Source organism: Apteryx mantelli, chromosome 16, assembly GCF_036417845.1.
Source record: "Apteryx mantelli isolate bAptMan1 chromosome 16, bAptMan1.hap1, whole genome shotgun sequence".
NCBI classification, from domain to species: Eukaryota; Metazoa; Chordata; class Aves; order Apterygiformes; family Apterygidae; genus Apteryx; species Apteryx mantelli.
Window position 1 is genome coordinate 18815779 of NC_089993.1, and position 27066 is coordinate 18842844.

The 27066-nt window shown below is 69.5% G+C and overlaps 1 protein-coding gene across 2 annotated transcripts; it reads left to right on the forward strand.

Moving 5' to 3' along the window:
• The first annotated feature begins 2733 nt into the window (after positions 1-2733).
• On the forward strand, positions 2734-26634 carry LLGL1 (LLGL scribble cell polarity complex component 1). 2 transcript variants are annotated; one of them, XM_067306529.1, is made up of 23 exons: positions 2734-2872; positions 9413-9510; positions 15335-15416; positions 15493-15623; positions 17824-17982; positions 18057-18219; positions 18548-18683; positions 18995-19049; positions 19336-19493; positions 19569-19786; positions 19990-20057; positions 20628-20781; positions 21243-21347; positions 21811-22103; positions 22236-22389; positions 22727-22880; positions 23222-23505; positions 23924-24188; positions 24367-24481; positions 24693-24787; positions 25041-25164; positions 25357-25436; positions 25734-26634. In XM_067306529.1, the coding sequence occupies exons 1-22, from the start codon at positions 2792-2794 to the stop codon at positions 25433-25435; spliced, it is 3171 nt and encodes a 1056-aa protein (XP_067162630.1). In that variant the 5' UTR covers positions 2734-2791; the 3' UTR covers position 25436; positions 25734-26634. The 2 variants fall into 2 exon arrangements, with proteins under 2 accessions (XP_067162630.1, XP_067162631.1); XM_067306530.1 differs by having other exon boundaries at positions 15493-15608.
• Positions 26635-27066: the final 432 nt, after the last annotated feature.

Here is a 27066-nt window from a genome sequence, read left to right on the forward strand (position 1 = left end):
CCGCAGGACTGGTGTCTTTCCTCTTCCCCGCCGGCCTCGGCCCCTGGCTTAGGTAACGCCAGGCTCCGAGTGTCGCAGCCTGCGTGCAGAGCCCGGCACTCAGATCTGTGCCTCCCTTCCCCAGCGGCAGAAAAGAGGTTGCGGTGACGGAGAAATGGTTCTAAATAAAGGGAGGCTCTCGCTCCTTGGGGACGGGGGGACTTAAATGCAAAGTCTCCTCGTCTTCTCTTGCACTGCCCTAGAAACTGGGGACGACGCTGCAGCAGGCGCTCGCGTCCCCTCGCGTCCCCATCTTCTCCTGCCTGCTCTGAGTACCGACAGGGATAGGGAGTAAATATCAAAGCTGTCCCTATTCTTCTTGGCCCAGTCCAGCTCGAAGCCAGGCTTGGCTTCGCTCCGTCCTGCCGTGGCCTAGAGCCTGTGCGGAGGCAGGAGCAGAGCACTGCGGCCCCCTGGGGCGAGAGCAGAGCCTGGTGGGATCTGCCATGCCGAGGGTCCCCCCGGAGCAGCCTCCCACGGGACCCCGGCTCGGTGCCCTGCAGGACAGGTCAGTGCCGGATCCCCCCCCCCCCGTGCCACGATCGGTGCATCCTCCTTGCCGGCAGGCACGGATGAGGCTCGGCCTCCTCGTCATTGCCACTGCGCCCCTGCGCTTTGGCCTCCCCGCGCAGCCCCTCCGGCCCTGCCCTGCTCCTTCCTCCCGCAAGAGGGAGATGGCAGCGCGGCGGGCGGGCGGCCGTGCGGCGCCGGAGAGGGGAAGGGACGGACAGGGCCTGCCACGAGGCCTTGCGTCCCTGCGGTGCGCTGCAGCGAGGAGGGAAACTGAGGCAGGAGGCTGTGCTGGCGCTGGGCAGGCTGCGCTCGCCTGGCACCGGGGTGCCCTGTGTGGCCGGGAGACGGTCCCCAGCTCCGCCGGCCTCCCGTCGGGCGCAGCATCGCCCAGTTGGCTTTAAGGGCTCCGTCGCTGACCCAGCGTTTCTGAGCCGAGGCGCAGGGTGGCCTGTCCCCAGGAGCGCCCTCGAAAATGGGAACAAAGAGGCCTTTGAGGGAGGAAATGGGCTCCCCGGAGTCGCAGATGTTGGAGAGCGCCCGGGCGCCCTGCCACGCGGCGCGGCACCTCGTTCCCGAGGCCTCGCCAGCGCAGGGCCACGGTGCAGCACCAGCCCCATTAGTGCCGTCGCCGCTCGTCCCCCATCCCAGCCTCGGCCCCAGGGTCTCCGGGGAAGCTCTGGAGACCCCCCTGGCTGCGTCCCCCCGGGGGTCTGGCCCCCAGGGTGGCCCTGCCCCATGACCGGGTTAGTCAGCAGGGAGGGGAGGCCGGGGCTGGCCCAGCCCTGCGCAGGTGATGTTATGCAGGGTGACGGTGCTCGCCTGACTCAGCCCGATACGCCGCAGCACCGGGCAGGGTGACACCTCCTCCGGGGCCGCCTCGCCCTCCGTCCCCCCCCTGCTTCACCCCCCGCTCTCTTGCTGAGGCTGAAGCTCCCCGGCGCCCAGGGGCGATGGCAGCGCGAGACCGAGCCGGCAGGCATCCCTGCGCGCCTCCCCGGCTGCTGCTCATCCATCGACCCTCCTGCGCCGGCTGCCGCGGCTCCAGGCCTGGCTGCTTTTCATTATTTCATTTCCGCTGAGCAATAAAGCGTTTTCCCAGCTCCGAGGGCCCGACGTGGCCGTATCCCTGCAGGTCCCTACCCCCCTTGGCAGCGGGGGGAGGCGAGCAGAGGGTGCCCTGCGCTTTGGGGAGGGATGGGGCGGCCGGCAGGGCTGAGCACCGGGGACCCATCCGGCGTCGCGGGGAAGGGGAGAAAAGCCGCCAGGGGTAAATCCGGCCCGGGAGCGCCCGAGCTGGCCCCTGCGGGGGGGCATTTGTGAGCGCGGTGCCGGCACAGAGACAGTCGGTCGCCAGCCAGGGACGGCTCCCGAATGCTAATGCGGCAGGCGGCTGCGGGCGCCGGGGCCGGCGAGGCGGCCCCACGGCCCTGGCTCCGGCCTGCGGCCATAGGGGGGATGTGCCGAACACAGGGGCCGGCGGGATCCGCCCTGTCCCCCTCGGTGCCCGCACAGGCTGCGGGTGGCCTGGGGGTCCTGCGGGGCCCGGAGGCCGTGACGTCCCGTGGCCGGGACGCCCCGTGGCCGTGGGGCCCTGGGCCCTTCCCTGGCAGCTGGGGGATGGAGGCCCCGGCGCCTCATGGCGGCTGGCGTGGCACGGCGTGGCGTGGGCCCAGCGCGGCCGCTGGGGCCATTAATGTTATTAATTGCATTCATTAGCAATCGGTATTGCGGGTGGCGACAACGACTGTTCACGGGTCTGTGTGCCCCAGTGGGCAAAGCGGCAGCGGGGGAGGCTTCTCCTGCTGCCCGCCGGGCCGAGTCCGCCTCACCCCGGGGCTCTGCGGAAAGAGGGAGAGAAGGAAAGACAGAAAGAAAGAAAAGAAAGAAAGGAACAAAAAAGCCTCCCGGGGAGGGGGGGGTGAGGAGGGAACCACAACTCCCATCAGCCCCCGCGGGCGGGCGCATGCGCGGCGCGGGCGGGCGGGCGCCGATTGGCGGCGCGGGTTGGCGGCCGCTGATTGGCGGCGCGGGCTGCCGGTCGCGGCGCGGGGGCGCCTGGCCCCGCCCCTCTCCGCCCCGCCCCGCCCCGCTCCGCCCCGCCGCGGCGGTGCCTGCCCGGGCTCGGCGCGCGGCGCTCGGCGCGCGCAGGGGGAGCGCCCGCCGCCGCCGCCGCCGCCGCCGCCTGGCCCCGCCCGGCACCCGTACCCGCGCCGCCGCCGCCGCCGCCACCGGCCCCACCATGATGAAGTTTCGGTTCCGGCGGCAGGGCACCGACCCGCACCGCGACCGCCTCCGGCACGACCTCTTCGCCTTCAGCAAGGTGCGGCAGCGGGGCCCCCCGGCACGGGCGGCGTCCCCCGGGGGCAGCGGTGCGGGGGCCTCACCGGGAGTGCTGGGCGCGGACCCCCCCGGTGGTGCCGGTTCCCTCCCCCGGGTTGTCGGTGCAGGCTGTGGCACCCCCCAGGCGGGATGCGACCCCTCGGCGTGAGCATTGCACGGCCCCCGCCTCCCCGGGAGCCCGGTGCGGGCCCCCCCCCCCGGGGCAGGATGCACCCCCGGCGGTGGGGGGGCATTGCACGGGGGGGGGGGCAGTGTGTGGGGCCCCCCGGGGGGAGCAGGGCAGGGGGCTCCCCCGGCGGCTCTAGGGAGCGTTTCGCCCCCCCCCCCCGGGGGCACGGGGACCCCCGAGGTGCAGGATGCCCCCGGGGTGCAGCCTATGGGCTGCCCTGGGGCAGGATGCGACCCCCTCGGGGGGGTAGGTGCAGGTACAGGGACCCCCGGGGTGCAGATGTGCCATGGGGGGTCCCCTGAGGCAGACTGGTCCCCTCCAGGGTACCCCCAGGGCAGGGTGCAACCTCCCATCCTTGAGGGACACCCCCATTTCCCCCCCTTTTTTTTTTAGGGCTGGGGGTCCCCCGTGCTCCCCCCTTGGTGCCATGCTGGAGCATCCCAGCGGCGAGGCGCCCCGTGGGGGTCCCCGTCCCGGCCCCGCGCATCCCTCGTCCCGGCCCCTTCTTCTCCCAGCGGCTTCCCTGCAGGCCTCTGGGCGCCCGGGGCCGGCGGCGTTGGCAGGATGCGACTCGACGCTCCGGCCGTGCCCGCAGCATCCCGCTCCCGGGACGCGAAACCCCGCCGGGGGAGTTGTACAACTTCCCTCGCGAAGGGCTCCGCGCTCCTCCGGGATGCTGCGAGCGCCGGCCCAAAGGGTGTGGGAAGAGCCCCGCTCCGGCGGCTGGGGCGCGCTGGGCCAGTCCCCTCCTTTTGCCAGCAGGAAAGGCCACCCCGATGCCGAAACGGGCTCCGGCTCCGAGCCGGCGTCGCATCGGGTTGCTGCGGGCGGCGAAGGGCCTGGGGGGCCGGCGGGGGGGCAGCTCGCGCCCCGAAGCCGCCTCCGTGGCTTGGGGATCAAAGGCCCAAAGTTTCCCCGGTGCCGGAGCCGGTCGCTCTCCCCCTGGAAGGGCAGAGCTGCGTGCAGAGATTGCCGGCTCTTTTCCCCGGCTCTCTTCCCCTGCGCTCCTGTCTCTTTATTGTGCAGCCTTGACGAGCCTGCTGGGCTCTTAAAATTAACCTTTTCAGGGGCTGCGGCGGGGAAGCTGCCCGGAGATCGGCGGCATCCACCTGCGGTCCCCGGGCTCCCGGCTGCCAAGGGATGTTTCGTGGCCTTGGGAAGCCACAGCCGGCCCCGTGCGGCTGCCGTGCAGCCCCGTGGAGCCGGGAAGCAGCTCGTAGGTGTGTGCGCGTCCGCCCGGCTCGGGGCCGGCCCTCGGGGGACGGCATGCCTGGGTCCCGTCCCGAAAGCCGTCTCCGAGGGCGCCCAGGCTGCCGCCGAGGTGGACGTCCGGGAGGACGTTTCCTGGCCTCCCCTGCCCTTCCCGCTCGCTCCGTCTCGTGGATCCCTGTGGGACGCCTCGTCTCTCCTCTCGCCCAGCCGGTGTGCCGGGAATCGCCGCCTCCTTCCAGCTTGTGAGCTCTGCAGAGAGCCAGGGCTTGGCTGCATGGCCCGATGCCGTGGGCATCCGCTGCCGTCGGCTCTCCCTGGGCTTCCCAGCCTGGGTTCGGTGGCCCTGAGCCTGCCGACTGCCCCCCGCACGGGATGCCGGCTGCCCTCGCCTCCGGCGACGTCTGCTCTGGCGCTGGTGGTCCCCGATCGGGGCAGGGCCACGTGGCTGCAGCGGGGCTCCCGGCTCGGTGCCGTGCCGGAGGAGACGGAGGCATTGCAGGGCTCTGATCTTTCCTCCTCTTTCCCCCCACTAGCATACGGGATGTACGGGAACTGGGACTGTGTAATCTGCTCCTCTAGACAAGATGAGGATTTAGTCTCCCATTAATGACCTCTGCGCGAGGCAGCTGAGCTGAGAGAAGAGACCCCCCTGGAGCTAACTGGGTTTGATAGGATTGGCGCGCGGGCCCCTCCGTTGCGGGACGTGGCCTAAATATCCCCAGCAGCTGGCGGAGGGCTGCGGGAAGAGCCTCCCGAGCCTTCGTTTGCTGGCTGCCTCCCTTGGCCCCTCGGTCACCGCTTGGCTTTGCAGCTCATCTGCTGCTTGTGCAGGATGGGCCGAGCATTAGCCGCGGGCTGCTGCGTCTCGGCCACCCCTAGGGACAGATGCCCGGCTCTGGTTTGCTGCATTCCCATCCCGAGCCCACTGCGGTGCTGGGATGGGACTCTCCTTGCGCTGGATGACCCTGAGGTGCAGGAAAACAGCGGGAACGGCCCCCAGCTGAGCAGAGACCAAACAGCGTGTCCTTCGGCAGCGGGAGCAGATAGCAGCGTTGTTTGCCCAGCTCAGCCGCTGGACCGGGTGCTCGCAGCTCACCAAAAATCGCAGGATGATGGGGACCCCCCCCGTGCATGCATGCGTGTGGGGGGAGCCACCTCGTTCACACCCTGTCCGTGGGCAGCGTGGCCAGGGCAGGCTGCAGCTGACAGACGTGACGTGGTCCGGGTTTTGCCGTGTGGGGCGTGCAGGGGGGGGTGCAGCAGGCACAGTCCCAAGGGAGCCGCCGGCAGAGCCTGAGCCAAAGCCTGGGTCTCCCGTTCAGCTCTGCGGATCCGTATCAGGGGGGTCACGCAGCTGGGTCCTGCTCGGGTGCAAGCTCCGGGCTGCCTGGGAGGTCTGTGCTCAGAGAGGCTCTTCCTGCGGGCGTTGGAGACGGGAGTCTCCAGGCCACGGCGGAAACACTGTCGGGAAGCAGCTCCATGCTGGCCGGCCAAGCACTCCGGGATGCTGGCTGCCCACCTGCCTCCTATTAAGATCTTGTTTTTACTTGTGAGCTTGAAATCTGCCTCGTATTTGCTGTAATTTGGCCCAGAGCATGCCTTGGATCAGGCAGCCCGGCCTGCCGGATGCAGCCCCGGGTGCCTGGCGGGAGGAAGGGCTCGGCGCGGGGAGGGAGCGCTCCGGCCGGGCGCGCGGGGGGGGCGGGGGGGAGCGAGCTGATGCGCTAACCTCTCACCCTGGGGACCTGTTAACGAAGAAAATGAATAGCCTCCGAACGCAGTCCCTGGAGGCTACCGCAACGGCCGCGTAATTTGTCGCTCGATACGGGGCTGGGAGCGACGGGGGATCTGTTGCGCGGGCAGCTGGGGCCGACCTCCTCGCCGCTCCCCGGCCGCGGCGCCAGGCTGCCCCGGCTCCAGGCTGCCCCGGGACACCTCTGCCTTTTGGGGCAGCCCCGAGCTGCCCCTGTGCCGTGAGGAGTGGGGCTGATCCTGCCCTCGGCCTTTGCGTCCCTGAGCGTGGGGTGCCTCCTGGGAGAGGCTTTGGGTGCCTTTGCCAGGGGTTTGGGGGCATCCTGGGGATCGGGAAGGGGTCAGCAGCAGGCTCCCGGTGCCCGGCATGTGGTCTGTGCCCGGCTATTGCGTGGGGAAATGCTTCGATGCAGGTGCATGGGGACCTGGGCAGAGGCTGGGGGCCGCTGGCAAAGCATCCTCGAGCTCGTGCTCCAAGTCCGAGCCCCTCGTCCGGGCTGGGAGCGCAGTTTTGGGCTTTCAGAGGACTTCTGAAATCCACCCCCAGAGGAGAGCAGGGCACAGGGAGGCCCAGGGGAGCGAACCGCGACAGCCTCGCGTCGTGTCGCGCCGTGCCGTGCCGGCCGCGCGTGGCGGGCGGGCGGGCGGGTGCGAGGAGCCTCCCCGCAGCCCCGGCGTGTCCCCAGACACAGGGAACGGGCAGGGATCCTGCCCGTCTGGCTCCAGCGGCCTCCCTATCGCTTGATCGTGCAAATGGCAAGCAGTTGTTGTACACGCCGCTTGGCAAAGCTGCCCCCGGGGCCGCTCCCCCAGGGATCCCGGCTCTTGCCGAAGGCGAGGGAGGGGATGGTGGCGGCAAGGTGCCCCTCCAACTTCGCTTCCCGCTGCAAGGAGGCACAGCCTCTCCCGAGACGACGAGCCCGGGCACGCTGCCGGAGCGCCGCCATCCAGGACTTCCTTGGGAAGATGCCTGCAGGCCCCGGTGCGCCACTCTGGCTGGGGAAGTCTCGGCTCCGAGTCACTTGAATGTCCAGCTCTCCTGGTTCTGCCTCCTTTCCTTGGAAAGCTGCACGATGCTGCGACCGGGGAGTGCAAACCCGGGCAGGGCCGCGCTCTGCTCCTCGCAGGCGACTGGGCGCTGGCGTGGCTGCAAGGTAAAACCACTTGTTTATGGATTCTCGAAGCCACTGTTTGGATGACACAGTTCCTGCCGGGCCGTGTTTCCACTCCCACGTTTCCCCCATGCCAGCGAAGGTGGTTGTGCAACGGCACGGTGAGCTGAGCCGGGCGCGAGGCGCTCCTGGGCTCGCGCGACGCCAGCGCCGTGCCCTGCTGAGAGCCCGGGGCCAGGGTCCAGGGCAGCAGCGCCGCTCCAGGGCTGGCTTGGCCCGCGGTCACCCTGGGGGTGGCTCGGCGAAGGGGACCTGCAGCTGCCAAGCCAGCGCCGAGATCTGGCCTGGCGGGTGGCTCGGAGCAGCGGGCAAGTGTGCGACGAGCCGCAGAGGCCTGCTCGCTTACCGCGTGCTCGCGTGCAGGCTGGGGCCGGGTTTGGGCGGGCACGGCACGGGGATCCCCTCCGTTTGGTGGGTTTCTGCAGGGCCGGCAGCGCCAAGCCGTAACCCTGCAGGCTGCTGGAGACACCCACTACTTACGCCGTGGGTATCCGCAAGGCTGAGCCAAGCGTGGCAGCCCGTTTTCCCCCGTGCCATCCTGTCCTTGGGCAGGGATTTATTGGAGCAAGGATTTGGCCGTAGGAGGGCTGCTCTACCCATCTAGCCCCATGTGGTGGGAAGGGCCATGGGCAGCGGTGGGAACCAGGCTGTCCGTGGTGGTGGGGGACCGAGGGCAGAGGATGGGGGCTGTGGGTGGGCAGGCCTTGGTTGGCCCCTTTCCTTCCAGGATGCCCAGAAAGGCGCTGGATGGGTCCCTTCTCCAAGCTGCCGGTGGCCGATGCCTTGGTGGGCTGCTAGTGTGGCTCTTGCTCATGAAGCATCCGCTGGGTGTGAGCCGGCAGCCGCCGGAGCCAGAGCCTCGCTTGCCTCCTGCCAGCATCCCCGTGCAGCGGCGCAGCCCTGCGGAGGCGCCGGCGGCTCCCGGCCCCGGCTGGAGCAGGGATCACCAGCCGCCACGTGCTCCAGCGGAGCTGCGTTGCTGGCAATGTGGCTGGGGGTGGGGGGGCTGCCCGGGACGGGGGGCCGCCCTTCGTGCGAGGCTATTGCAGAACATCCTGTGCATGAAGGGCTCTGCTGGTCTCGGCAGCGCCAAAATACGCACGAGAGCTATGGGACAGAGCTGTGCACGCTTCGCGTTACGGCTTGTAATTGCGCTGATGACATCCTAGGTCTGCTCTGCATTACCTCTTGGCAGGCGAGCTGGCCGGTGTCAGCGTTGGGAGGGGGCAGGAGGCCGGCGGCTGGCCCTGCCGCTGCTGCGTTTCGCGCTCGTCCCGGTCCCCCATCCCTCTCTTCGAGGGCCCGGACAGTCTGGGAGCGGCTGCTCTCCTGATTAACTACTTCGGCTGAAGTGGAGGTTTGGCTTTTAGCAGGGTAACGTCCTGGCTGCGGGCCGGTGCTCAGGCCTCTTGCTAGCTTGGACGGCCTCTGCTTGGCCGGAGGTCGCCCCCGCTCTGCCCTTGGCCGAGGTTTTGGGGAGAGTGCCTGATGCCTGGGAGGAGGCCGAGCTCTTGGAGGTGTTGGTCTAGATCAGCTTGTGCTGGGGTGTTTCTTGGCTGGGAGAGGCTGGCGGGACAGAGCGGTCCTCCCAGAGCTCTCCCGCCATCCCTAGCATCCTTCCTGCTGGAGGCAAGTCCCTTTCTGCCTGTGGTGCTGTGGGTCTCGCTGGCGGGGCCTGGACCTACGGCATATCCCCGTGCAAGCTCCGGCTCTGGCCGCAGGATGTTTGTGCCCAGCAGCTCGAATCCGGGCTCTGCTGTGCGGAGCTTTGCACGCTTGGCGTGCGGGAGCCGGGCTGGACTTCGGAGCCGGCTCGCCAGGGAAGCCGGCCAGGCCCGGGCCGTGCGAGGGGGAGCCGGGGGAGCCCCTGGCAGGCTCCGCGGCCAAGTTGGATCCGTCTCCCTGCCGCTCCCTTCCCCTCCTGCCGAAGGGCTCCCGGGAGCCGCGGCCTGGAGCCGGGCTAGCGGCGTCCGCAGCTGCGCTGCGTGGGCCGCGGAGGCCCCCGAGCCGCCCCGAGGGGCCGGAGGCTCTGCCTCGGCCAAGGGGTTTGCCTGCCCCTCGTTTGAGGGCACCTCGCTCTTCCTGGCGGTGCTTCTCGGCCGCCTCCGGTGCCGCAGGGGGACGGGGACGGTCTCCATCAGCGGAGGACCGGGATGGGGAGGACGGGGGTGCCGCGGGGCTCCGATCGCTGCTCTGACCTCCCTGTCTCCCCCAGACGGTGGAGCATGGCTTCCCCAACCAGCCGAGCTCCCTGGCCTACGACCCCAAGCTGAGGATCATGGCCATCGGCACCAAGTCGGGAGCGGTGAAGATGTATCCTTTTCCTCGGCGCTGGCCTCTCCGGGCTGCCCCGCGAAGGCAGGAGGTAAGAGCTCTCGCCGCCTTCCCCGAATCCCGGCAGAGGCGGCGACCGGGCGACGCTGGGGCCGCGCAGCCCTCGGCCGCGTCCGTCTGCAGCAGCTGGCCTGCATCTGGCCCGGGCCGCGCGTCTCGGGGGGAAGGGGGGAACGCAGGCGAGGAGAAGGGAGTGGGTGGGGAGCGGGAAGAAACTGCTGCGTCGTCTCAAACGCCTGATTTATGAATGGAGCCGTCCTCAGCTTGAAGTAGCCACGCCGTAAACTCCACCGTGGAACGGGGCCAGAGGGAAAAGGCCCTGTGGATGCGGGGAGCCAGTGTTCCCGGCCGGAGGGGGTGCTCGGCGCTCTGCCCCCCTAGCCCCTCCGCGGGGGGAGGGATCGGTGCAGAGGAGCCCTCCTGTCTGCCCATCCAGGGAATACGCTGTAGGTTGAGGATGAATGGCAGAAGCTGCTGGGGAAGGATCTGGGCTGGGGAGCTGGGAACAGCCAGACAAAATGCTGGGGGAAAAGCTGTTGTCACGTCTCTTTCCCCAGGGGAAGGTGACCCTGGTGCTAGCAGGGGCTCGTCTGTCAGCATTCCGGGGTGGTGGGTGCTTCCCAGCCCCGGGAGCACCCCCTTATTCTGCGTACGGCCCGCGTGGCGCTGGCCTTTCCTCCCCGTGTCGCTCCGGTGACTGCAGCCGTCGCTCGGCTGAACAGCGTTTGGGTAGAAAACGCGGCGGCTTTGTGCAAGGGCCGGATAAACCCCGCAGCCGGCGCGAGGGGTAGCGGGGCCTCCGGGCTGCCCGGCCGCCGAGGGGGCGGTGGGGCGAGACGCGGAGCTGGGCCTGGGGCGCCGGGAGCCGCGCCGGGATGGATGGAGGTCCAGGGCCCGGGAGATGCGGCCCCGCGGGGAGGATGCGCCCCATCCCCGTGATGCGGTGCCTCCGGCCGCTCCGGGAAGCGGCGACGGGGAGGAGGGGGACCGGGATGCCCGGGCGCTGGGCGGCCGCACGTAGCCAGCGGCCGCCGGCGTGGAGCGGCGCTGGCAGGGCTCCACGGGGCCCGGCAGGGCTTTGTTGCTCGCTGCGTGTAGAGAGACTTCAGAGGGCTGCTGGCAGGCGGCCAGGAATCGATTTGTCCCTGCGCTCGGAGGCCCCGCGCTGCAGGAATGTGGGGTGGGCGTTCGGCCGGGCCCGGATGGAGCGGGGAGGCGCGCGGGCGGTTGCGGCGTGGTCCGGGGGGCCGGGACGCCTCCCGAGCGGATCCTCCCCTCCCCCAGGCCGGCAGCCCCTGCAGCTCCCTTTTTTTCTGCCTCCGGAGCACAAAGACGGTGTTTCTCTGCCCCGGGTGCCGGCCCAGCCGCGACGTCGCCGGCTGCTCGGCCCCGGAGTGGGGCGCGCGGCCACCCGGCATCCCCGGGGCTCCTTGGGGCGGCCGAGGGTAGGATCGACATCCGCCTGCCCGGGATCCCAGCTCGGCTCGGGGCCGCGGGCTCGCCAGGGAGCCTGTCCAAACGCCGGGGAGGGATGGCCCCGCTGCATGCCCGATGGCGGTTAGCTCCGGTGCGTGCCTGGTGCGGAGATGCGGGGCCTGGGCGAGCCGATTGCTCCCGTCGGCACTTGCCGAGCTGCACTCGGGTGCAGTGATGTTTCGGGGGACCGGCCGGCTCCGTCCTCCAATCGCAGCGGCAGGGATCTAGCAGGGAGAGCAGGAGCAGCGCGGTGCCCCCATCTCCCGTCGCGTTCCTGCCTTGCCTGCAGTGTACGTGCTGCCTGGAAGAGCTGCCCCGGCTGCACCGTCCCCATCGGGTCCCGCAGTGCCGGGGGCAGCTCAGCTCCTTCTCCAGCCCCCCGTGGGGCAAAGGTTGCTCGTATTGAGGAGCTGGAACGAGGGGAGATCCCAGGGTCTGGATGAGATCCTCCTCCCTGCCCAGGGCACTCTGAGTGCCGTGTGCTTGGTCTCGTGCGTGATCTCTCCAAGGGAGCTTGTTTCCAGCCCTCCCTGGAGCGCTGGCTCCGGCTGGCCTGTCCCACCTCGTGTGCTGGATGTGGCCGTGCCCTGTCCCGAGCTCGCCGTGCCGGGCGTAGAGGAGCACCGGTGGTGACCCCGAAGCTGGGGACATGCGCGCCGTCTCCTTGTAAGGAGCCCGTGGGCTTTGAGTCAGCTGCCAGCATGTGGGTTTATTGGCCCTGCTCGGCGCGGAGGTAGCGGGAGAGATGCCGTTTGCACGAGGCACGGGCTGGGCGGCGGAGAGGCCGGCGTGCCGGCCCGGGACCCCCTGCCCGCCCCTCCGCTCCGTCCCCCTGCTCACCTGGGAGCTGCGGCTCCGCCAGCTGCGCTTCCTGCTCCCGCGGGCGGCGGGAGACAATAGACATCCGCTCGCTGCGGCTACCGGCCTTTCGCGAGCCTCGGCCGCTTCCTCCGGGCCCGGGTCCCGCTCCTTCCTCCCGGGGGCGAGCGGCTACGGGCCGCTGTTCGGAGGAGCGGGGCTGGGAACCGGGTGTGTCACTCAGCACTGGGAGCTGCCATTGGAGAGGGGTGCCGGTGCCCTGTGCATCCCGTGCAGGGGCTTTTTTGGGGTTGCAGGATGGCCTTACCCCCATGGTGTGGTGAGGCTCTGCAAGGTGGCAGCGCCCCAGCGGCCTCTCGCTGCTGCGTCTGGGCTCGGGGCTGGCTGCGGACGTGGGCAGCGGGAGCCTCCGGAGCAGAGCGCACGTGTGACGTGCCGGTGGAAGCCCACGGCTCCAGAGTTGCTCTTAACAAGGCACTGCCACAATCCCCGTGCTGCCGAGCCGCCGGGAAGGCAGCGACGGGGTGAGCGCTGTGCGTGGCGTTTGACGGGGTGGGATAACCCCGTTGCAGCGAGCGCCGGGGGAGCGCCGCAAGGAGTCCCGTCCGTTTGCCAAACTGCCTTTTGGTGAATGTGCAATGAGTGGTTTTGTCCTCAGCCTGACTGGAAGCACGTCCCTGGGAGACGCTGGTTTGGGCAGGGAGGAAGAGGCCGTGTGTGTTTGGTGCAGTCAGAGCTGTTTTCCCCGGTGTCCGTAGCTTGTGGGTGTTGGCACATGGAGACATTCCTTTCCCTGCACCGTGCCGCAGGCGCCCTGGAGGTGTCCGGCTGCAGACAAAGCCGCGCTGTGCAGCGTGCCGGCCCCGCAGCCGCTGGGGACCACGGTCCCGCGTGACCGCGCCGGTGCCCACGGAGATGCCTACAGCTGCGGGCACCTCCTGGGACGCAGCTTGCGGTGGTACCCGGTGGTGGTTCCCTGCTCGGCCCCGGCCAGACGCCGCGGAGAAGATGCTTCAAAGCCGGCAGTGCCGGAGAAGCCGCTGCCGCGTGGGGGGCCGGGGCGAGGTGGGAGCCCTGTGCCAGCTGCGCGGCTGAGGGGCTGGTGGGACTGGTGCTGCTGGTCCGCAGGGACACCCGCCGGGCGCTCCCCGCCCGGGGCTGGGTGGAGCAGGCTGCGGATGGCCCGGCATCGGGAGGGGCTGTCGCCTCCCTTGGGGAAGCTCCCGTCCTGCCGGGAAGTGGGGGTCCCTGGGCTTGGAGCCCCCGGCATGCCCACGCGGTGCAGAGTTTTGCCCCATTGCTTTCTCCACGGTGACTGATGCTTCCCCTGGTCTCAAACGCGGTTGCCTGGCTCCTCGAGGACGTCCTCAAAGCCTCGGCGGCTCTGGCCTGGCCTCAGCGCCGCGCCGCGCTGCCAGACAGCTCCTGCCTGTCGGTCCGGGCTGAGCTGCCGGGCTGGTTCCCTGCGCCGAGAGCACCGGTCCGTGCTTTTGGGGAGGCCATGGGTGACCTGGGGAAAGGACCGCGTAGGCGTGTTGCTTTTGGGGCTGGTCTCGGGGTGTCCTCCAGCCCGGTGAGCCGGGGAGCCCCAGCACGGCCTCGGGGCGCAAGAGATGCAGCCCCCACGCGAGCCGGGTCCCGGCCGACCCGGTGCACGCGGGGGCCGAGCCGTAACCGCGCGACGGACCGTGCGCACAGGCTTTCCCTGGCGGTGGCCCGAGGTGGAAAGAGCAGCAAGCCGGTAGCTGGTCCGAGCTCTTCGTAGGGTCGTGCTGGGGACTGGGTGCCCGGTGCGGAGCCAGGAGGCTCCTTGCAGCCGGCCGAGGACTTGCCCCGGTTCCTGCTGCGCCGCGTCGCCGGCGGAGGAGCCGGGACCAGTTGGGTGAGTGAGGCCATGCCGGCGCATACCAAACCCCACCCTGCAGCCGGTGCGTGCCGCGCCGCGCCATGCCGGGCCGGCCCAGGCTGCCGGGCGGCTCCGTGCGTCCCTGCCGCCACCACCACGCGTGTGAGAAAGCAGGGGGTGGCGGCGGGCAGGATCCGGCCCGGCCCTCGCGCTCCCGGCCCCGGCAGCCTGCCAACCCGCTTCCTGACCCGGGGCGGCCCCGCTGCCTCCGCGGCGGCTGCCGCGCGAGTCGGAAGCGCCGGGCGCGCGGGTTAAAGGCATGGGAAGTGCTCGGTGTCCTGAACTGTGCCGCCACGGCCCCGCGCCGCGGGGACACCCGGAGCTGCCGTCTCCGGGCTGGCCGTGCCCGCTGCTCCTTTGCCGGCATCCCCCAGGCTTTCCGCCCGGCTCCGGCTGATGGCTGGACAGGGTGGGGGGCACCGGGGCTCCCTGTGTGTCCCCTCCTGAGCGGGGACTGGGCTGCGCCTCCCCCCTGGGGTGGCAGGAGCGCCGCTGTCCCGGCGGGATGGCACAGCATCCCGCGAGCTGGGAAGGAGCCCGTGGGAAAGCTCAGGGTCCTGGAGACGCCGCGAGCCAGCGCCGTTGTCCCTGCCCAAAGGAGCGCGGCTAATCGGAGGCATCCCCAGCCCGTCGGATGCCCCGTCTCCGGTGCGCCGGCCATTTGGAGCGTAATTGGGCAGCGAGAGGAGGTTAGAAAGTGGCTCGAATCCATCATGTCACCTTCTCCGCACCCTGCGATGCGGTGGGAGGCTGCGGCCGGGGTCGGGGCCACGGATGGCCGGGGAGCCAGCCCAAAACGGCCCGGGAGGGCAGGGGCACGCGGCGACCAGGGGTCCTAACCCCCGCTTCGGGGATGGCGGGGCAGGCCCTACCCCACAGAAACAGCCTGGGCTGCTGGCTCTTTTTAATCTTGTTTTCGTGGATCAAGGCTGCGAAGCCCGGGCTCTGCGCGAACCCCTGAAGGGGACGGATTCGAGCCCCGCGGCTTGTGCACGGCGGAGCCCCTCGCCTCGTGCCGCTCGAGCCCGGCGCGGGGCTCCCCCCCTGCCCGGGGCTGCTCCAGGCCCTTCTCGCAGGCGCTGGGGTGGGTTTTGGGACAGGAAACGAGCAGGGGGAGTTGCTGAATAAGCATAGCGTGGAGTCTGGCGCGGGAGCGCGGGTTGCTCCCAGCAACGCGCGAGCCGGAGGCCGGTTGCTTGGTGACCCTCGGCGAGGGATTGCGGCGGCTCCGAGGGGCCGCGGCAGCCGGCGGGGAAGGGGGGGCCGCGCGGGGCGAGGGGAGCGGGCCGGGGGCGCCGCGAGGGATGTCCTGCGCCGCCTCTTCCCGGAGCCACTGGGGGGGGGGGGACCGCGGTGGAGAAAGGGATGCTGCGGGTTTGGGGTTAAACTGGGCTAAACCGGGCATCCCCTTGCAGCGCTGGGGCGGTGGAGGGATGGGGGGGGGACCCCCGTGGCAGTCGGGCGCAACCGCGCCGGGGTGGCCCGTGCTTTGGGCTGGCTCCATCGCGCTCGTGGGGCTGGCGTGGCCGGGAGCACGTGGCCGGGGCCGGATTAGGCAGGGTCGGGCTCTTGCTCCCGTTGCTTCTTTGACGGCCCCGCCAGCTATGGCGCGCCGGGCGTGGAGTTCACGGGCTTGCACAAGGAGACGGCCACCGTCACGCAGATGCACTTCCTACCCGGCCAGGTACGTAGCCGCCGCCGCGGCCAGGGCGCAGCGCGCCGGCACGGCCGCCTCGCCCACCTCCGTGTCCCCGCCGCAGGGCTGGCTGCTGTCCCTGCTCGACGACAACACGCTGCACCTCTGGGAGATCTACCAGAAGGAGGGCTGCTCCCACCTCGAGGAGACGTGCGCCGTCGGCCTGCCGGGACGCCCAGGGTTCGACAGCGCTAAGTACTCGTCCCGCCTGCCTCCTTCCTCCTCCACGCTTGTCTCTGGGCAGCGGGGATCGGGGATCATGGGGGGGGGGGGGGGTCCTGCCCTCCTGCCCGGCCCCCCCCTTGGCCAGCCGGGGCTGCAAAGGGGACGCGAGCGGCGTCTCGCGGCCTGGATCCGCCTCGGCGGCGCTTCCCGGCCCTCTTTCGTGCCCGAGCGAGCGTGCGGCTCGCCTCTCGCTCCGTTGCTGCGGCGACGGCGGCGAAAAATAGCCCCCGTGCGCAGCGGGCTGGGCCGAGCGGGACGGGCGTTGGTGCCGGGGTCTCGCCTTTTCGCCGGACTCTGCAAATCCCTGTCTTTTCAGTCCCCCCCCGGGCTGGGCCGGGCCGCGAGGCGGCTCCAGGCAAGGTCTGCCAGAGTTTACGCTGAGATCTGCGATGTCCCGGGGTTGGGGCTTGGCTCCGGCACTGCCAGATGCAAAGTTTTGTGCTGTTGTTTTTTTTTTTGCTTTTAAAAGCAAAAAAAAAAAAAACAAAATTGGAGTAGGCTCTGAGCCTCTGTGCTCGGCCGCGTAGGGACGGGCACGGAGCGGCTGTCCCGGCGTGAGCCATGTTTAGCCACAACCAAGCAAGCCGCCTGCCGGGAGGCCTCGGGGCTGGAGGATGATCTGCCCTGGGCACGGCCCGGTCGGCTTTTGCTAAGCTCTCGGCCTCTCCGGACGCCTCCTGGGAGGCGCTCGGTGGGCAAAAGGCCCCTCGCAAGGATTTCCCTGGCTCCGGGAGGGCAGGAGAAGGCGTCGTGGCAGGGCTGGCCGCCCCGTCGTGACGCTGCCCTGGTCCCAGGGCCGTGGCGGGGGAGCGGAGACCCCGCGATAGCGCTCGCAGCCTGGCGGAAAGCATCACCCGGGAGCGGCGGCGGCTGGGAACGGCGCGTAGGAGCCGCCGTCCCAGGTCAGGCTGGGATCCCGGCCAAGATCCTTTTGATAGTGGCCAAAGCAGTTGCCTAGGGGAGAACTCGAGGTCGGGGCTGGCACGCGGGGAGGAATCGCTGGTGCTCTCCCAGCCTCCGGCTCCCCATCCAGGCAGTTCCCAAGCGGAGGTGATAACGGCTGGATTTCATCGCCCTGGGCACGCTCCTGCCGCGGGTCTAGCGGTGCTTTAGGAGAGGAGCAGTGCCAAGCCCTGCCTGGGCGCTCCTGGGCACTCGGGCCGGGCAGTCGCCCCCGTTCCTGCGGGGGGCTGCTGGACGGGGGTTATCCAAAACAGTAATGGCCCTGGGCCTGCGGTCTGAGCCTGTCTGCGCCGCAGCTCTGAGCCCAGCCAGGCGAACCTGAGGCCGAATCCTGCGCTCCTCTAGCCCTGGCTTGCTTTGGGTCTGGGCAGTCCTGCAGGAGAAGGGGTCCGGATCCCTGTGCAGAGCTGACCTAAGACGCAAGCGTGAGTAGGCAAAGGAGTGCGACCGGCCCCGCGTCCGCCGGCTGTCTCGTCCCATGCATGACCGAATGCCCGGCCATGAGTCCTCGTCCCCCTCTTGCATGCCCGCAGCAGGACTTGGAGCCAGGCGCTGTGATTGCCGGGGGGACGGACGGTCGTGGGGACAGGCCGTCCCTTTCTCCATCCCCAGCATGCCTGGCAAAACAGAGCCCTGGAGGCCTGGCTCGTGGGAGCCCATGTGGCCACCTGCGTCCCCGCGGTGGCATGGGTCTCACCTGCGCATGTCCCCTCTAGCGAAGAAGCTTGGCCTCCTTGTGCTCCAAACTGGTGTTTGCTCATTTAGCTAATGGGGAGGAACTTTAAAGAGCCAGTGTGCAATGGGGAAAATCGCAGTCCTGGACTCAAGCGATCTTTTTTAGGTGTTGGCAAGGCCTGGTCTGTAATTAGTGGCTCTGTAATTGGCTGTAGACAGAGCCATTAGCATCTAGGCTGAAGGGGAGATGACGGTGAATGGCGATGACCAAACAGCTGGAGTCTGCCTGGCTGCTTTCCCTGAGCATCATCTCCATCCTCCTGGCGGGTCTGCGCCCGAGCGGGGCCTGGGGACGGTGGGGCGAACGTCGGAGCGGGGCTGGAGCGGGTTGGAGTCTCCGCCACTCCATGGGCACCGGGCCGTCCCCGCGCACGGGGGCTGCCCCGCGCCGTGCCCTTCTCGCAGCCCGGGGTGTCCGTGCCGTGCGGAGAGGGGCGGCACGGCTGACGCGGCCCCGTGGTCCTCTCCGCAGCTGCTCCCCCAGCATCACCCGGGTGACGGTGATCCTGCTGAAGTCCGCCTGTGACGTGGCCTGCCTGGGCACCGAGGGCGGCGGGGTGTACTTCCTCGCGCTCCCTGGCCTCACGCTGCTGGAGGAGAAAACCCTCTTCCAGGATGAGATCCTGCAAAGGTGAGCGCCGGCCGGGCACGCGCCCCTTCCCGCCGGCCCCCGCCTCCTCTCACCGCGCTCTCCTCCGCTGCCAGCGTGCCCGACGACTACCGCTGCGGGAAGGCCCTGGGGCCAGTGGAGTCCATCCAGGAGCACCCCCAGGACCCCAGCAAGCTCCTGATCGGGTACAGCCGGGGGCTGGTGATCATCTGGGACCAGACCACGCGCACCGTCGATCATCTCTTCCTGGGGAACCAGGTAGTTTGGCCAGGTCTAGCCGCGTGGCCCCGTCTATCGGTGCCCGGTCGGTGCCTCAAGCCACCTGGGTGTGCAGAGCCTTCCCGGGCTGCCTTGCGAGGGTGGTGTGCAGCTGGTGGCCCGGGATAGAGTCTTAGTAGCCCCCTTTGCTTTGCGGATGGGGCAGGGCTGCCTGCCATCTCCTGGCTATTGGCAGACCAGGAGCATCTCTTGGAGCTGCTGGTCCCCGGTTTGCTGGCTTTGGGGGTCTGTCTCCCACCACGGGGGGCTGCGGTGGAGCTTGGGGCCTCCTTCCCCCTGGTTTCAAGCCCCCGTTTCTCTTTTGCAGCAACTGGAAAGCCTGGCCTGGGAGCACAGCGGCAAGACCATCGTGAGCTCCCACAGCGACGGGGGCTACATGGTGTGGGCGGTGAACAGCAGCTGCCAGAAGACCCAGCAGCCCGTCAGGTCCACCATCCCGTACGGTGCGTTGGCCTGGCCCCATCCTGCCTTTGGAATGTGCCTGCCCCCTTGGAAACCCCGGTGCTGTGCTTGGCACCAGTGAATGGGGTAGGAAGGGTCCAGGGGCAGCTTGGAGCCCTGCTGTAGGGTGGCACTGGCTGATGTGTCACCTATTGGGTGCTGTGGGGCTCGGACTGATCTCACCATCCCAGCTCCTGGGTGCTGGGAGGCCCCCACAGTCCCCAGGGTCTCATCTCATGCTCGGGAAGCAGAGATCTCCTTGGACTTCTTGTGCAGTGGGAAAGTTGCAGCTGTGGGGTTGTCTTCGTTTCAGGTCCGTTCCCTTGCAAAGCCATCAACAAAATCCTGTGGCGAACCTGCGAATCGGGGTAAGTCCCTGCAGAGCGTGTGGCCGCTCCGGCCGGGTGGGGTTGGGGCTGGCATGCGCCTGTCCAGCAGCAGCAGTGGGCTTGTGGGCTCTCCCCGGGCTTGCTGGGGGTCTGGGTGACGGGTACGGCTGGGGGACCCTGGGTGCTGGAGGAGATTTGGGCTGCGGAGAGCATGCTGGTGGCTCAGCCTTGCTGGTCTTCAGGGCAAGGTGTCCTGCGGAGCCCAGGGTTTGCCTCGCAGTCGCTGCAGGGACGGGGGTGTCTGACCCCAGCTGCTTCCCTGCAGCAATCCCTTCATCATCTTCAACGGCGGCATGCCGCGGGCCAGCTATGGCGACCGGCACTGCGTCAGCGTCCTGCAGGGCCAGACCCTCGCCACGCTGGACTTCACCTCCCGCGTCATCGACTTCTTCACCGTGCAGGGCACGGAGGTGGCCGAGGGAGGTACGTCCCACCTGGGCTGGGGAAGGCGTCCCTGGAGCTGGGGGTCTCTGCTACCGGCACCTGTCTCTCCCTCAGGCTTCGAGAACCCGCGTGCCCTGGTGGTCCTGGTGGAGGAAGAGCTAGTGGTGATTGACCTCCAGACGCCGGGCTGGCCCACCATCCCGGCCCCGTACCTGGCACCTCTCCACTCCTCCGCCATCACCTGCTCCTATCACATCTCCAACGTGCCCCTCAAGCTCTGGGAGAGGATTATTAGTGCAGGGGAGCAGCAGAGCCCCCGGCTCTCCTCCGCGGTGAGTAACGGCTCTCGCTGAATGGGACACATGGAGCCATTGAGCCCACAGCTGGCTCTGGGTGGGTCCAGGCTGCAGATCAGTGCTGGCTGGGCACGAGCCCTGGCTGGTGGGCTCAGAGCCCCCCGAGGACGGGGAGCGCTGTGGGGGGGGCACAGAGGTGTAACGCTTCCTCCTGCTCCCCATGGACGGGCTCTCTCCAGACGTGGCCCATCAACGGAGGCAAGAACTTGGCCCAGGAGCCCACGCAGAGAGGTCTTCTCCTTACTGGGTAAGTGCCCCGAGCCTGCAGCCTGGCTGGCAGCTCCCGGTACGTCGTGGATGAGCACGTAACACCCCATACGACATGGAGAGGGGGGGTCCTGGGGCATCCCGGCAGCCCTGAATACACCGGGATGAAGGGGGACTAAACGCGTCCTCCAGCGACGCAGGGCAGCCCCTTCCCGCGGCGGTCGGGCTGTTCCCGGAGGCGGCATCGCCCGGTGGCGAGAGCGCAGGGGGAGACCCCCGCTCGCGCAGGGAGCCGAAGCCGGGGGCGGCTGGGCCGTGCCGGCGAGCGGCGCGGGGAAGGCCCGCGGCTAGTGTCGGGTGGGCTGACAATCCCTCTTGTTTAGCTTGGCAGCCGGGCGAGAATGCGTCACCCGCTGTATTCTTCTTTTTTCCCCCCCCTTTTTCCTCCTGGCCCTTTGTGCGTGTGGCTCGCTCGCTCCCCCCTCCTGGCACGGCGGCGGCGGCCGCGCGGAGCCAAACGCCAGCGCACAGGCAGGTCTTGTTAGCCCGGCAGATGTTGGGGACGGAGGCGGCCCTTCCCGCGCTAACGCGGCCTCCCTCGCGTCCCCAGGCACGAGGACGGCACGGTGCGGTTCTGGGACGCCTCGGGGGTGTCCCTGAAGCCGCTCTACAAGCTGGGCACTGCCAACATCTTCCAGACGGACTGCGAGCACAACGACAGCCTGAACCAGGCCGGCGAGGAGGAGTGGCCGCCCTTCCGGAAGGTAACGTGCCTGGAGCGAGGCGACACGCCGCTCCGACCCGCCTGGCTGGCTGCCGGGATGGGGGGGCAGTGGGAAGGGATGGAGGATGAGCCTGCAGGAGCCGTCCCAGCTGCGCTCCGGGGGACGTGTCCCCTTCGTCAGGGGACAGCTGCCACCTGATGCCCAGCGAGGACACAAGGGACCCTTGTTCTGCATGTCCCGTCTTGCAGCTCTGCCCCAGTATGGGGCACTGGGCCTGCCCCACAGGGATGGGGACGTGTGGGGCAGTCCTGCCCTGGCTGCTCTTCGCTGGGCACAAAGCCCGGCGGGGTCCCAGCATCCCAGCTCGATACGTGCTGGCTGCGCAGTCCCTGCAGCGTGCTGGGGGGGCTGCCAGGGGTTTGGGGGTAGGAGAGGGCCGGCCGCCGGAGGGGTCTGCCCCGGAGCAGCATGAAGGCGCCGTGTGCCGCTGTCTCCCGCAGGTGGGCTGCTTTGATCCCTACAGCGACGACCCCCGCCTGGGCATCCAGAAGATCGCGCTGTGCAAGTACACGGCCAAGATGGTGGTGGCTGGCACTGCTGGGCAGGTAGGGCCGCTCGGCGATGCGGGGGGCCGTGCTGTGCCGGAGCGGATGGGGACAGAGCCCGGGAGCTGCTAGGCACCTCTGCCCGGCCGTGCTTGGCATCTCTGAGCTCCTTCTTCGGAGAGCCGAGACAGGGCACAGAGGCACGTCGGCCTGTGACCGAGGTGGGCACAGGGGAAGCTGTGCCCATCCTTGAAGGACCTCAGTTTGGCTCCTACCTCAGGGTTTAGCCCCTGGCTTGCAGCAGGGCAGCAAGAGCCAGCTGCCGTCCCCAGGGTGGGACGGTCGGAGCGTGTCCTGGCCCCCTCCCTTGCACGTGGGCACAGCAGAATGGCTGCAGGGAGCCCCAGTCGCCTGCGAGGCGGGTGCTGGGAGCAGGACAGGCAGCACCCCCTCAGCACCAGGGTACGGTGGGCCGCGGGCTGGGGCGCCTTCCCAACTGGCTGCCTCCCTCCGTCCCCTCCAGGTGCTGGTCATGGAGCTCAGCGACGAGAAGTCGGAGCACGCCGTCAGCGTGGCCACGGTCGACCTGCTGCAGGACCGCGAGGGCTTCACCTGGAAGGGCCACGACCGGCTGGCGCCCAAGAACGGTCCCGTGGCCTTTGCCCCCGGCTTCCAGCCCAGCGTGCTGGTGCAGTGCGTGCCGCCAGCCGCCGTCACCGCCGTGACGCTCCACTCCGAGTGGAACCTCGTGGCCTTCGGCACCAGCCACGGCTTTGGCCTCTTCGACTACTACAGACGCAACCCGGTGCTGGCCAGGTGCGTGGGGGAGCGTGGCGGGACGCCGGTGGAGAGGTGCTCAGCGCTGGCTGGCGGTGGGCAAGGCACTGACGATCCCTAGGTTGGAGGGATGATGCCCGCAGCTGTGCTGAGCAGCATCTGTGCCCGCAGGTGTACGCTGCACCCCAACGACTCCCTGGCCATGGAGGGCCCCCTGTCCCGCGTGAAGTCCCTCAAGAAGTCCCTGCGGCAGTCCTTCCGCCGGATCCGCAAGAGCAGGGTGTCGGGCAAGAAGAGGGTCAACGCCAACAGCCCGTCCAGCAAGGTGGGCAGAGAGTGGGGCCAGCCCTGCACCGTCCCTGCCCCGGGGCCTGGCCCTGCCGGCCTCTCCGGCACGGCTGTTGCTGCTCCTCGCCCCGATCTCCTCTGCCGTGTAGCAGGATGGGGCCAGATCACCACGTCTCCCCTCTGCTTGCTTGCAGCCCGGTGGGCTGTATCTAGAGGCGAGGTCTGAGTTACTGAGCGGCCCCTCTGGCTCCCGCACAAACCTGCCCGGCGCTGACGCGGCAGGGTCCAACCCGGCTCTCCCAGCCCCGCTGCCCGCACCCTCTCCCACGGCTGCTGCCGTCCCGACCCGCGGCTGAGCCGCTGTCTCCCCCCAGGTCCAGGAAGCCAACGCGCAGCTGGCTGAGCAGGCAGGGCCCCCGGAGGTGGAGATGACGCCCGTGCAGAGGCGGATCGAGCCGCGCTCGGCGGACGACTCGCTCTCGGGGGTGGTGCGTTGCCTCTACTTCGCGGATACCTTCCTTCGAGATGGTAAGGCCCGCGGCCCCCCGTGTGGGCTGGGAACTCCCCCACCCCGTCCGTGGCTGGCCCTGGCAGAGCTCGCTGCTTCCCCTCTGCCTGCTCCTGCTGGGGCTTTCCGGCAGGGTTGGACCCATGTGCTGGTGGCCCTACGGGGCAGGAGGGGTTTTCAGCCTGACTCATGCAGTGCTGGCCCTGGAGCATGAGGGTTGCTGTCTTCACCTCCCAGTCTCCGCTCTGCCAAGGCAGCTTCGGGAAAAGCCCCCCCCGAGATGGGCCTTCCCGGTCTGACGGGTGCCGTGCTGTGGGGAGGCTGGTTTCTCATGCCGCCGCTGTTCCTCCCGTCCCCGCAGCGGCCCATCACGGCCCCACGATGTGGGCAGGGACCAACTCGGGCTCGGTGTTCGCCTACGCCCTGGAGGTGCCGTCGCAGGAGAAGTTCTCGGAGCGCGCGGTGGAGGCGGTGCTGGGCAAAGAGATCCAGCTGATGCACCGGGCGCCCGTGGTGGCCATCGCCGTGCTGGACGGGCGGGGGAACCCGCTGCCTGAGCCCTATGAGGTCTCGCGGGACTTGGCCAAAGCCCCCGACATGCAGGGCAGCCACTCCATGCTCATCTCCTCGGAGGAGCAGTTCAAGGTAAGCACTGGGGCTGGGCTCGGTGCTGCACCGTCTCCCTGCGGCGGGGATGGGACCAGCCGCTGCTCTGCCTGCACCCACTGCAACGTGCCCCCGTCTGCTCTGGGCATCATCCTCTGGGTGCAGAGCACTGGACGCAGGAGAGTGATCCAGAAAAGCAGAAACTGGAGGAGACAAGGAGGGTTGGGGTGTCTCTGGGCATTGCCCAGATGCCTCGGCTGAAACCTGGGGGGCTCTTGCCCCTGTCTGGGTGGTGCTGGCTCTTTGGGGAACATGCAACCCCTTGCCGAGGGCTCTCCGGGGCTGCTGCGGTGGGAGGCTGCTCTGATGCCCTGTGAAATCCAGAGGGTTTCTGCACTCCGTGGGAGCTGGGTGTCGCAGCCAGGGCTGATCGGCTGGCTCCTCTCGCCCGCCCCAGGTGTTCACGCTGCCCAAGGTGAGCGCCAAGACCAAGTTCAAGCTGACGGCGCACGAGGGGTGCCGGGTACGGAAGGTGGCCCTGGTGAGCTTTGCCAGCGCCACTTCCGAGGACTACGCGGAGAACTGCCTGGCCTGTCTCACCAACCTGGGCAACATCCACATCTTCACGGTGCCTGGCCTGCGGCCCCAGGTCCACTACGGCTGCATCCGCAAGGAGGACATCAGCGGCATCGCCTCCTGCGTCTTCACCAAGCACGGCCAAGGTGAGGGGCCGTGTGGGGGCCTGGTGGCTCACCTGGAGGTGTTGGGGCTGGGGGGACGCCCGTCTCGGGCTGGGCATCGTCTCCAAGCCCTGCTTGCCTGGTACAAACCCCTTGGCCTTGCTCTTCCCTGGCTCTGCAGCCACCACGGGGGGTCCCTGACGCTCTCTGCCCCCTCCAGGTTTCTACCTGATTTCGCCATCCGAATTTGAACGCTTCTCCCTGAGCACCAGGAACGTGACGGAGCCGCTGTGCTCCCTGGAGGTCTCCAGGCTCCAGGACACCTCCTGTCTCAGGTGGGCTGGGGCGCGGATGGGCTGCGCCGCCGGGGACTCGCTGCAGGGGTGCAGGGCTCGCGGGGGGAGACGCGAGTTTGCTGCAGCTCGGGGGGTGTTTGCCTCCCCTCCCCGCCTGGGGAAGCACCCCGACACGTGCCTGTGCCCTGCCCCGGGTGGAGGGCTCTCGTGTTACCCGGTGCCAACATCCCCCCACCCTGGTTCCTTCCAGCAACAACTTCACGGCGACGCCGAAGCTGCCGCAGGCGAACGGCACCCACGTCCCGCGCAGCCCCGAGGCCAATCACTCCCCTGCCGACAGCGACCGTGAGTGGCTCCGCACCCCGGGGGCGCCGCGGAGGGGAAGGGCGCGGGGCCCTGGGCACGCGGGGCCGGCGTTCGATGGGTTCGCAGGCAGTCCCCTGCCGTCTCCGCTGGCCGCGCTGGGGTGGCTGGAGGGTCACCCCGCTCGGCGTCCTGGCCGCACCCCAATGGGGCTGGAGGGACGGGCTGGGGGCTGGCGCGGGCCTGGCCGCTCGCTGCGGCTGCCCACCAGCCCTGCTGTCCCCGTGGCTCCCAGGGTCCCCCGAGGAGCACCAGGCAGCCTTCTCCCCCGGCCCCGCCGACTCCCCCAACAGCAGCATGGAGAACCCGCTGGACACCACCGGGGACATCACCGTGGAGGAAGTGAAGGATTTCCTGGCGTAAGTTGGGGGGGGGGGGGGGGGCAGCGGTGCGGCGAGTGTGCACGGTCTCTGCCAGCAGCCAGCCCTAGGGCCGCACCTCTGCTGGGACCCCCGCAGAGCTGGCGGTGCCCAAACTGCTCCAGGCTCTGCCAGGGCTGCGGGGAAGCGGCCGAGCCCCCGGGCCTGCATCTCACCAGCCTCTGCCCCTAGGTCCTCCGAGGAAGCGGAGAGGAACCTGAGGAACGCGAGCGAGGACGAGGCCCGGCCCGCGGGGATCCTCATCAAGTGAGGTGCGTGAGGGGCTCCTGTCCCTGGCGGGGACATGGCCGTGGGGACACGTTGGGGGGACACCTGCAAATCCAGTCCTGCCGCCGCGATGCAGGGCAGCGTGGGGACCTCTGCGCTGTTTCGGACTGTGCTCCCAGGGTCCGGTCCATACCGGGACCCTCCCAGTCCCGCAGGGCTGCAAAGGGCTCGCGGGGAAGGTAAAGGCAGGTCCAGGGAGTGGGGTCCCTGCCCCAGTCCTTCTCGGAGGGGGCTCCGGAGCCCCGTTTCCAGCTGGCTCTCAGCGGCTCCGTTGCCTGCAGGGATCGCCGGCGCCCGAGGCCTCCCCAGCCCATCTCAGTGCTTGGATTCCCGGGACGCGCGACTCGACTGGACTCTCCCCAGCGCCCCTCCGCGTAATGTAGACTCGCCTCTTCTCTAACATCCGCGCTGGCCGCCGGCGCGCCCCCGGCTCCGGCGCGTCCCTTCCCCATGCCTCCCTCTCGGCCTCCGCCGACGGGCCCCGGAGCCTGCCGGCCCCGATCCGCGGGGGCCGCGCACCCCCCCCCCGTGCACCTCGGCGCCTGGCTCAGGCGGCCCCTCGCCACGGGGCCACGTGGCACAAACTCTTCCCGGGGAAGATATATTTTTTTTTTTATACGGTCGAGTGTAACTTATCCCCTGCTCCAGCGCCCCGTTCCCGGGGGATGCTGCTTCCCGGCTCTGCGGCGAGGGCCGGGGGCTCGCGGGCAGTGGCGGCGGAGGCGGCGCCCTGCGCCCGGCGGCTGGTTTTGGCCCCTCGCGGAGGCATGAAGCGAAGGGAGGCCGGGAGCCCTCGGGCACGGCGCCCCGGACCCTCGTCTCTGTTTACATGCCCGGCTCCCTGCAGTTTACAGTCCCGATCCCTGTGCACGTGCAAGGAGGCTCCAGGCTGCCGGATGGGGACTGTCCCCTCTCCCGGGGGGGGCCCAGCACAGGCCCTGTCCTGCTCCCCAGGGTGGGCACATGCCCAAGCCCCGCAGGGGGACGGGTCCCCGTTCCGGCACCGAAGTGCTCGAGCAGCCCGGGGAGGGCACGGTTGGGGGGGGGGGGGGGGTCACAGGTGGCCTTTTTCTTAGTGGCTTCTCCAAGGGCTATTCTCCAGGCTGGGCTCTCCGCCTGCTGCTCCTTTCCAACACTAATTCCTGCCATGGGTGGGTTTGGGATGGGATCTCACTGGGTGGTGGGGGGGGAGAAATGCCGGCTCCTGGCTCTGGGCCTGCGCCTGGCGGTGGGGGCAGACGGGGCACGGAGCTGCCCTGGGGGTGGCCCGGCCCCTCGCCCTCCTCCTGCTCCGGGGTGGGGGGGTGTCACTGTGCCAAATCCCACCCCCCGGGCTCCCCAGCCCGGCTCTGTCCTCCCGGGGGGTGATGCTGGCTCTGTCCCTCGGCCCGCGGTGGCTGTCCCTCCGTGGCTCTGGGCTCAGCCTAGCGCCTGCCCCCTCGCTGCAGGGGCCGGTGGGACCCACGGGACCCAGCCCCGGCCCCCCGGGGCCTCTTCTGACCCCCCCCCCCCCCCCGGGCTCTCTTGCGGTACGTGTGCGGCCAGGGGGCCGGGGAGAGGCAGCGCTGCCCCGGGTCCCCGTAGCTGCTGGCCGGGGTTGTAGCGTCCCTGGTA